Source organism: Aquarana catesbeiana, linkage group LG06, assembly GCF_042186555.1.
Source record: "Aquarana catesbeiana isolate 2022-GZ linkage group LG06, ASM4218655v1, whole genome shotgun sequence".
Classification (NCBI taxonomy): Eukaryota; Metazoa; Chordata; class Amphibia; order Anura; family Ranidae; genus Aquarana; species Aquarana catesbeiana.
The window spans coordinates 288,048,620-288,058,564 of NC_133329.1; the positions used below are offsets into that span (position 1 = coordinate 288,048,620).

Sequence of the window (9,945 nt, forward strand, 5' to 3'; positions counted from 1 at the left end):
GGAGTCAGGTAAATTAATTTTAGACATATTTATTGTCCTAATAAAAATGATGTATACATATCAATTGACAGTAGTGGCCAAAAATGTTTGTCACCTGCTTTAACAAATGCTGGTATCAATTTTCTATACTCCTATATATGTATTAACATTGAATTTGCAAGTCATGATAAGAAAATTGTGTGTCATTGATGAACCAAAAACTATAAATATGTCCCTTTTTTATACACAGGATGAGCTCAGCCAGGAGGAAGGTGTGGAAAGTGGCAGGGAGGAGGAGGCCGGGCCCAGGGACAGCCAGGAGGAGGCTGGGCCCAGTGTCATCCAGGAGGAGGCCAGGCACAGTGTCAGCCAGGAGGTGGCCGGGCCCAGTGTCAGCCAAGAGGCGGCCAGGCCCAGTGTCAGCCAGGAGGTGGTCGAGCCCAGTAGGAGCCTCACAGAATCCCAAGTGCCTCCCCTCCGCCTATATACAAAAAGGGCCAGGAAAGGGACGGTGACAGAGGTGGCATCACTGCGCCTCATGAGAGAAGCGACTAATTTTCTGAAGAGCCCCCACGAAGCTGAAGAGGCCTATGGCTGTTATTTAGCCAGCAGGTTGCTGCAAATGGAGTGGGGCCAATGCCCCCTGTGTGAAAAAATATTTTCAGATGCTATTCACAAGGGGCTGAGGGGCCAGCTAACTGAGAATAACCAGAATTATAAGCAAGCCCCTCCTCCTCCTCTTTCTCCTCCTGCCACAAGTCAACCACCAGAGCCACAGCCTACAAGGAAGGCTGCAGGGAAGGGTGCAGAACAGCATGGAGGGAAGGCTGCAGGGAAAAGAAGAAAGTGATGACCTGGGTTCAGTCTGGTCTGACAGAAGATGCAGGCTGGTGTAAGACCACAGCCTGGGGACATATATGTCATCTGCTGCTACTCTTGATCTATGGGATTCCTGGACCAGATTGTGCTCCCTCTTATATGGACTCCTCAAGATCACAATTTTCTTTTCCACAGACTTAATGTGTGCCCTGGGTCCTAAAGTATTCACAAATTCCAAAAGTTTCTCCAGCGTTGACTTCATCTTTATTTTTTTTACCATAAATAAATCAATATTTTAGTTTATGAAAATACTTTATGTGTTTTAATTTACATCATTTTTTTATAGACAATGTCAGATTAACAAGGGACAACAACCTCCTTGAGGTTCCATAACCAAAAAAAATAATAATGTTCTTGTGGTAACTTTACAAACCAAAAAAAAAAATACCATAAAAAAACATATACCAAAAAGGGTTCTTTGAGGTAAATTTAGGAAAAAAAAAAAAAAAAGGTTCTTTGTGGTAAAAATATATATATATGGAGATAAAGAGAAAATAATTTTGATACAAATCATAAAAAAAGATCTTGATGAAATAAAAAATAAATGATTAATCCAAAAAAAAAAATAGTGTAAACATTAGTATGGGGATATGGCTTTTAAAACAAGTACAATATCATTCATGAGATCAAGAGAAATAATCCAGAAATCAGTTTGGGAGAACTCTGTGTAAATAGGGACAGCAAAACAAATTTGTTCTTCTAGCATTATAAAGAAGACAAGTAAGCGCTGCATTCAACGATCACAGAATTTGCAGTGTGAGGAATGTGCTACCTACAATACGAACACTAGTATTACCAGACAGAGCGCTTCTATTTCGTATTTGCTTCTGAACAAGGGTAATTTTTTTGTCCGTCGGACTAGCATACAGACGAGCAGATTTCTGGGTCTGGCGGAGTTACGACGTAAAGATTTGAAGCATGTTCCAAATCTAAAGTCTGTCAGATTTGTGACTGGAAAAGTCCGCTGAAGGTCCGGTGAAGCCCACACACGATCGGATTGTCCGGCGGATTTGGTCCGTCGGCCCAGTCCGGTCGAAAAGTCCGACCGTGTGTACGCTGCATAAGAGATTTTCCCAATCTTCTTGTGCCTTTGATGCTTATGCAAGACATGGAGGATCAGTTGATACAGGGACAGCAAAAAAACATTATGAGAAGTTCTAACCCTTTCTCCCTCTACTGAAAAAGTGTTTGTCTGTGTTTCCCCATTGGGGAGAGATCACCTATCACTTCCTATCCTGACCAAAAGTAAAGAGAAATCTTGCCACTAATCAAAATGGCTGGATTTAGGCTTAAATATTGAATGGTGCAATATTTGCATCAAACATTATGTTAGAGATGTAAGAGTCACTTCACTCAAGATTTACATAGTTTCGTTTTCCTTATATCATTGCACCAGAGCTTCTGAAAAGAGTGTTTGGTGAGGTTATTATAGGCAGGTCCTATTCTCCCTGTTAGATTTTTTTTTTTTTTTACGTAACAGACAAATGCTTAGGAGGATTGTGACCCATGCTGTATAAAAAGGCACAAGGCCGTGCTTATAGGGCGTGTGCCTCTATACAATCTGACCATATACAACCTGGTATGAGCCTGCAGGAACTGGTAGACATTGAAATGAGTTCTTGATCATGATCAATATCAATATAGAACAATAATGGAAGCCTTCACTTTTATCAGCAGGAAGAATGTCTATTTCTAAATTTCAGAAATGCAGATTTAACATCATTATTTCTAAGGGTATAAATTATAGGATTAAACATTGGAGTTGCAACACAGTAAAAAACGGTATTCACTTTGTCTGTTTCTGGTGTTAGGCTTGACCTAGGTTTCATGTAGGCAGTCATAACTGAACCATAAAACATTATCACAACTGTTATATGGGACCCACATGTAGAAAAAGCTTTACTCCGTCCCGCTAATGATGTAATTTTAAGGATACTTGAGATAATTTTAATATATGAAACTACAATAAAGGTAACAGGAATCATAAGAACAATCACACCAACTACATAAGTAATGCCTTCAATGAAAATTGTGTTGTCGTTTTCACATGAGATAGATAAGAGTTCTGGTACTTCACATAGAAAATCATTTATTTCATTGTTCCCACAAAAACCTACACTGAGTACAACTGCCACATGTGAAATAGAAAGAAGGAATCCACATATCCATGTGCTAACAGCTATTCTGACACAGGCCATCCTACTCATGATGGTAGTGTAGTGTAATGGATAACATATGGCTACGTAACGATTATATGCCATTACGGCAAGCAAAATGCACTCAATTTCCCCTAAAGAGAGACAAATGTAGAGTTGTGTTGCACACTCTGCATAAGTGATTATTTTCTTTACTGACATCAAATCTCTCAGCATCCTTGGTACAGTTGTAGTTGAAAAACAGATATCCAGAAAAGAGAGGTTCAAAAGAAAGAAATACATGGGAGTTTGAAGATTGGTGTCCGTTAAAATGAGGCCAATGATTAGAATGTTTCCAGTCAAAATGATCAAATACCCAAGCAGAAAGATTACAAAAAGAATAACTTGAGTTTTTGGATTACTAGAAAGTCCAATTAGAATAAATTCTGTAACCACTGTCTCATTTCTCAAATCCATTCTTTAGAATGTATGGAAACATATAATTTTATTGAAGCTTTTTGAAAAATATATCTTAAAATATATCTCTAGGTAGAATGTTTAGTTTGTTTTGAATTGGGTAGGGAATGGTTAGAGCCTTTGTCCCATTTTTATTATCTGTGTCCAAAAGGGGAGATTTTCCTTCACTTCCTGTCCCAAAAACAAAGCAGAAATCTAAGAAAATTTCTTCTTAGGTTGTTTCCAATGATACAGGTGTCCCCATTGTCTGTTGCTGTTCTAATGACAACTAGAGATGAGCTCAAAGTTCAGTCTGAGCTTTAGCTGCTCGGGTGTTTGATTGAAAGCTCAAACACAACAACAGAAATTTATTGGGTACGGTAAAAGGACTTAAACATAGAAAATCAGCAATTTACTTATATACAAGGAGATGATCAAGCATGCTTATAACGTGTTGTTAAGTACGAAAACAGTGAAATATACAAGACATATAACAATACATACATAGGTGCCAGAGTATGTCCAGTAGTTATCAATGTGTGTGAGGTACCTCCTAGCAACTCTGTTGAACAAACACTAATTTTACCTCAGGTGTCTCCATTACAGGACTAGCTCCCATAAATTAACACTTTGACACTAATTGGTGGGATAGCTATCACTAACCTAATACAATTAGATTAGCCTTCTGAAGATTGATTGCTTTCAAATATTCTTTGTTACCAGAACCTTGCCTCTTTTCATTAAAATTGTTAATGAGATAACTTCTCAGATATTTGGATGGAAAATTGAAAAGATACAGGTGTTACAGGGCTCCACCTTGTGAACATATGCACTACAAAGCTAGTAGTCACTATGGTTTAAGCCAGTGATTCTCAACTCCTGTCCTCAGGGCCCACTAACAGGCCAGGTTTGCAAGATAACTGAAATACATCACAGGTTATATAATATGCTGCTCAGTGATTGCAGTATTCTAGTCTGCATCTCCACAAGGTAATAATTAAAATCTGGCCTGTTAGTGGGTCCTGAGGACAGGCGTTGAGAACCACTGGTTTAAGTAAACAGGGCAAGGCTTTAAAGCTAGTATCTGGAGACAAAGGAGGTTTTGCTCCTATTTGTTCAGCTATACTCTATATTACCAAAAGAACTGTGATGCCTGCCTTTACATGCACATGAACTTTAATGGCATCCCAGTCTTATGCCCCGTACACACGGTCGGATTTTCCGATGGAAAATGTCCGATCGTAGCGTGTTGTCGGAAATTCCGACAGTGTGTGGGCTCCATCGGACATTTTCCATCGGATTTTCCGACACACAAAGTTGGAGAGCAGGAGATAAAATTTTCCGACAACAAAATCCGATCGCGTCAATTCCGACCGTGTGTGGCCTGTTCCAACGCACAAAGTGCCACGCATGCTCAGAAGAAATTCCGGCACGGAACAGCTCGTTCTGGTAAACTTAGCGTTCGCAATGGATACAGCACTTTCGTCACGCTGCAATGTCAAAAATGGTTTAATACAGCGCACTCTCTTCTTCTTTATAATGTGAGAAGAATTAAGTAGTTTTGCTGCTCATATTCACACACACTTCTCACAAAGTTTTATTTTTGTTTTTTTATTGGGATTCCCTGAATATATTGTTATTAGTTGTCACATCTGACAGAATGTTTTTTTTTTATTTTATTTTTTGGGGGATTTTAAGCCTTTTTTTTTTTAGATTTAATGTTTGTATTTTTTCCAAGGCTGATCTTTGTTCAATGTTATTTTTATTTTTGCTCCAGAATATTTTTGTGTGTGTTTTGTGTGTCAAGTTACCCCAACACCATTGATATCTTGTATTATTTAATCTCAAGGAGATTGTTTGTTGTTGGTGTCCCTTGTTCATTTCACATTGTATATTTGAAATGTACCTGAATCCTCACAAACAAACTGTCCTTTTTGAAGTAAAACACATAGGAGAGTATAATTCAAAACAAAAATCCTTTATTAAGGGCTCAGAACCAAACAAAGAGGAAGGCAACACTGGATCAACAGGAGAAATTAGCGAAGCCTGGGACCCCCACGGAAGACATCAATTCTTGAACATCAAAATTGGTGGCCTGAGGAGTCCATATGTAAGGGAGGGCAGTCTGGTCCAGAATTCGCAGAGATCCAGATATCAGCAGATGACATGTGTGTCCCCAGGCTGTGGTACCACAAGAGGCTGCATTTTTTGGCCGACCAGACTGGATCCAGGGTCCTCACTTTCTGGTCTTCCTTCCACGCTTCCTTCCCGGCTGTGGCTGTGCTGTTGGAGATGTGGCAGGAGGAGGAGTAGGACCTGGAGGAGGAGGACTGGGAGGACTTGGAGGAGAAGGAGGAGGAGGACCTGCAGGAGGAGGAGGAGGAACATCGCAAAGGTATGTCTGAGCTGTAATTTGGCCCCTCATACCTTTGTTAAGAGCCTCCAATATGAGCGACTCACACATGAGTTGTTGTCCCTCCTCCATCCTCTGCATTTTATAGGCAATGGTGGCAGCAATGTCCTCCTCCATGGTGTGTGGTGCTCCCAAGACCTCTGTAGCCCTCCAAAAGAGTCCTCTGGCAGCCTCCTCTAGGGCACTCCTCCTCCTGCCACTTTCTCTTTCCAGGGGGGGTGGAGGGACCTGCAGATCAGCCAGCCGGCTCGGCCCGGCCACCTCCTGGCTGAGACTTCCCTGTGTATGAAAAAGGGACATGGTTTTAGTTTTTGCTTCCTCAATCACAATCCTAAATTAGTACTCCCAACTAACATCTAGGTAACATCATTGATTGGACAAGCAGAAATATTTAGAGGAATGCTATACCTGGCTCAATCTGGGCTCCTCCACATGCGGCCTGGAAGGCCCAGGTTGGGCGTCAGAAGCCTCAGCTGGGGGGGAAGGAAGCGTGGAAGGAAGACTGGAGAGGGATGGCCTTGGTTCAGTCTGGCCTGCCAGAAAATGCAGCCTGTCGTAGTACAACATCCTGGGGACATAGATGTCATCTGCTGCTCCTGATCTCTGTGAATCCAGGACTTTCTTGCGCTCCCTTAGATATGTACTTCTCAGGCCACCAATTAAGATCGTTAAATAGGTGATGTCTGCCGTGGGGATCACCTGCTTCACAATTTCACACAATTGCTCCAATGCTGCCTTCCTCTTTGTTTGGTTCCTGTAATGTGGGTGGTTAACCTCCCACAGACATGGCAGCTCCCTTAACATATCTAGGAATACTGACATGAAGTCATTGTCTTTCAGTAGCATATCCATGTTCACTGCAAGACACAACACAAGACAAAGCCTAATGTCAGATAAAACTCTCCTAATCTTGTTACAATATAGGCTTCAATGTAGAAGCAGTATAGGCACAAGTTTGTCTCTTACCTTCATTCTTACGATCGGCGCGTCCAATGCTCCTTCCTCCGCTCACAGATCGTACGTAATACGCACGCGTGTTACGCTTTATATACACTGCGCATGCGTGTAACTCCGCCCGCCCCTGATGTTCTTTCTATTCTATTCTCCGCCCCTTTTCGTTCGGCGCAGTGGGGGAAGAGCACATGGCGGATTCACAGCAGGTGCGTGATAATTACAGGAACGAGGAGGAGGAGGAGGAAAGCCCGGATCCGGACACGTCCCGATCCAGAAGGAGACGTTTTTAGGCCACAAATATGTCCTTTGGGGAGTTGTTGGAGATGGTCGACATCATGAAGAAGGCCGACTATGATGGAAAGTATGGGCCTTACCCCAACCCCAATATCAGAAAGGCCAAGATCATGGCGAAAGTGGTCAAAAGTCTGCACAGGAATTTCGGGGTACGACGATCGAAAGATCAGCTCAGGAAGCGCTGGTCGGACCTGAAATTAAGAGAGCCAGAGCAGTACCGAAAGATCCAGAGAGTGCTGCAAAAAAGTAAGTAGTTGTGCTGTGTTCCTATTCTTTCTGTCTTTATTCTGTTCGTGCTGCTCCATATGCTTTTCTTAATTGTACAGTTTAAAAGGGCAATTTTAATGTTCATGGGCCCATTATTCGTTCGTATCAAACATTTTTCTTTCGGCCTCTAAAACACCATTGTTTAGGCCATATGCATTTTCCCACATTTTTTAGGGCCTACTTGGATGCCAAATATTTGTTTGTCTAGATGGGTTTGTTACTAGAATGAAATGCAAACTAGATTCTGTGAGGACACTGAGCAGCTGTTTTCACATCTGGACACTGGAGCACTAGTGTGGGACACAAGAACACCATTTTTATTAGGGGGCCACACAGGTGCTCCAGTGTATACTATAGGGGGGTCTCCATCTGTGAAGCTTGTACTAAACAGGTAAAGTATTGCAGCTTGACAAAGGCCAATAAAAAAAATACATCTTTGAACTCGGCTAAAATAGACAATTGTACCCCACTTCCAAGCAATAATTCCTATTTCTAGTTCTGCCATCAAATATCTGTGTGCTAATTATACCATTTTTGTTTTACATAGGGGAGAAAAGACTCGGAGGACACCCCTCATCCGAGGAGACCACAGACCCCCCACCTATGGAAGAAGCTGAAATACCCCCAACCCAAGAAGAGCAGGAGGAAGAAGAAGATGTGGTGGAAATTGGCACCACAACAGGTGAGTGTCTGCGACCACAGGCTCAGATAAAAGAGATGGATGGTGGCAGATTTTTGATACCTGTTTTTGTTTGGTTTCTCTCTTTTTAGGTGATCGTGATGTGAGGGATCGAGATCCTTTCACATCTGAAAGTGCCCAGATCCTGATCGGGGAGATCATGGGGTGTAATGTCGAATTGCAAAACATCCAGAAAAAAATAAATGATGTGATTCAAAAAAATAATAACATCATTGATGTTTTGGGGCGAATTTAAAACCCCACAAAATCACTTGTTTTATTGTGGTCCAATGTTTTAAATCTTTTTGCAATGTTTTGAAAAGCCAAATTTGGAGGATGCACACAGCGTGCCAACATGTGCTATCTGCCATCACGGGAGATCAATGGACGCGTTTTGGGGGTGCAACCCCTTCCTCAATTATAAAGTAGCGGTGAGGAAGGGCTTGCTCCCCCAAAACACGTCCCTTGATCCCCCGTGATGGCAGCTAGCACATGTTGACATTCATAAATTGGTGTGCATCTTCCAAATTTGGCTTTTCCAGGGGTGATTTCCCCCCATCTGAACGCAATATCAAACACAGTTCCTAAATACTGATGTCTGATATTGCCTTCAGGTTTTACCTAATGTGAACTTTGTAAGTTCAAGTTTTTTGTCTTTCTTGTTGGTTTTACACAGGCCTGTTTTATCGTAAATGGACATTTCTATTTTTGATAATGCCACCCCAAAAACTGTTATACAACAAACATGTTGGTTTGTTTTAAAAACCTTTGGTAAATGCACATGTGATTGTGCAGGTATAAAAAAGTTGGTTAATCAAGAATGTGCGGATTATTGTCTCAACACTACAACACTTTTGGGGTGAGGTAATTGCTGTTTTCAGCGAGAATGGGGGTTATTTCCTAAGGGCAAAACCACTTTGCACTACAAGTGCAGGTTCAGTGCAGTTGCAAGTGCACTTGTAGTGAAATGTTTTTTTGCATTTAGTAAATAACAACCAACAGTGCTTTGTATAAGGTTACACAATCACGCCATTTTCTGCACTCAAAACATTTCTGTCAGGGTCAGCTAAAACAAACACAAGCAGTAAATGTCCACAAAGAATTTCTTTTTGTTTTTTATTATAAAAAGGATTCACATATTTGCTGGCATATTGATGGCCCCCCTACCCGCAAAGAACTCCAGGTAGCGTAACCGGACATCACGGGCACTCAGGGAGGGCAAGCCAGGATGGCCGCTTTCAAGTGCCGTCAGTGTGGTTTGATGTATCATTCCAGCCTCAGGCCCAACTGAGCCAGCATAATTGGCCGAATGTTTCCTTAAAAAGTTATGGAGAACACAGCACGCAAGTATAATATGGTTCAGTTTATACTCCGCCATATGGATGGGTGTCAGAAATAGGCAGAATCGGCTGGCCAGGATTCCAAATGTGTTCTCCACCACTCTTCGGGCTCTGGCCAGCCGGTAATTAAAAACCCTCTGTTCCGGGGTGAGGGTCCTCATTGGGAATGGCCACATCAGGTGGTCCCCCAGCGCAAACGCTTCATCAGCAACGAACACGAATGGGAGTCCTTCCACATTGTCCTCTGGAGCTGGCAAGTCCAAGCTGCCATTCTGGAGACACCTGTAAAACTCCGTCTGGGCGATGACTCCACCATCGGACATCCGACCATTCTTCCCCACGTCCACATACAGGAAGTCGTAAGTAGCCGACACCACCGCCAACATCACTATACTATTGAACCCCTTATAGTTGAAATAGTATGACCCCGAGTTGGGTGGTGGGACGATGTGGACGTGTTTCCCATCAATTGCCCCACCGCAGTTAGGAAAGTCCCACCGCTCGGCAAAGTGGGAGGCCACAGTCTGCCATTCCTGTGGCGTGGAAGGA

The 9,945-nt window shown here is 42.3% G+C and overlaps 1 protein-coding gene across 1 annotated transcript; it reads right to left on the reverse strand.

Moving 5' to 3' along the window:
- Positions 1-2,090: 2,090 nt before the first annotated feature.
- Positions 2,091-3,470, reverse strand: LOC141147762 (olfactory receptor 2D2-like). The gene has a single exon (XM_073634945.1). It carries the CDS (start codon positions 3,468-3,470, stop codon positions 2,529-2,531), a length of 942 nt encoding a protein of 313 aa, XP_073491046.1. The 3' UTR covers positions 2,091-2,528.
- Between the last annotated feature and the right edge of the window lie 6,475 nt (positions 3,471-9,945).

What these genes read in the sequence shown, in the direction of transcription:
- LOC141147762 (XM_073634945.1), bottom strand. Translation starts at nt 3,470, where the DNA reads ATGGATTTGAGAAATGAGACAGTGGTTACAGAATTTATTCTAATTGGA.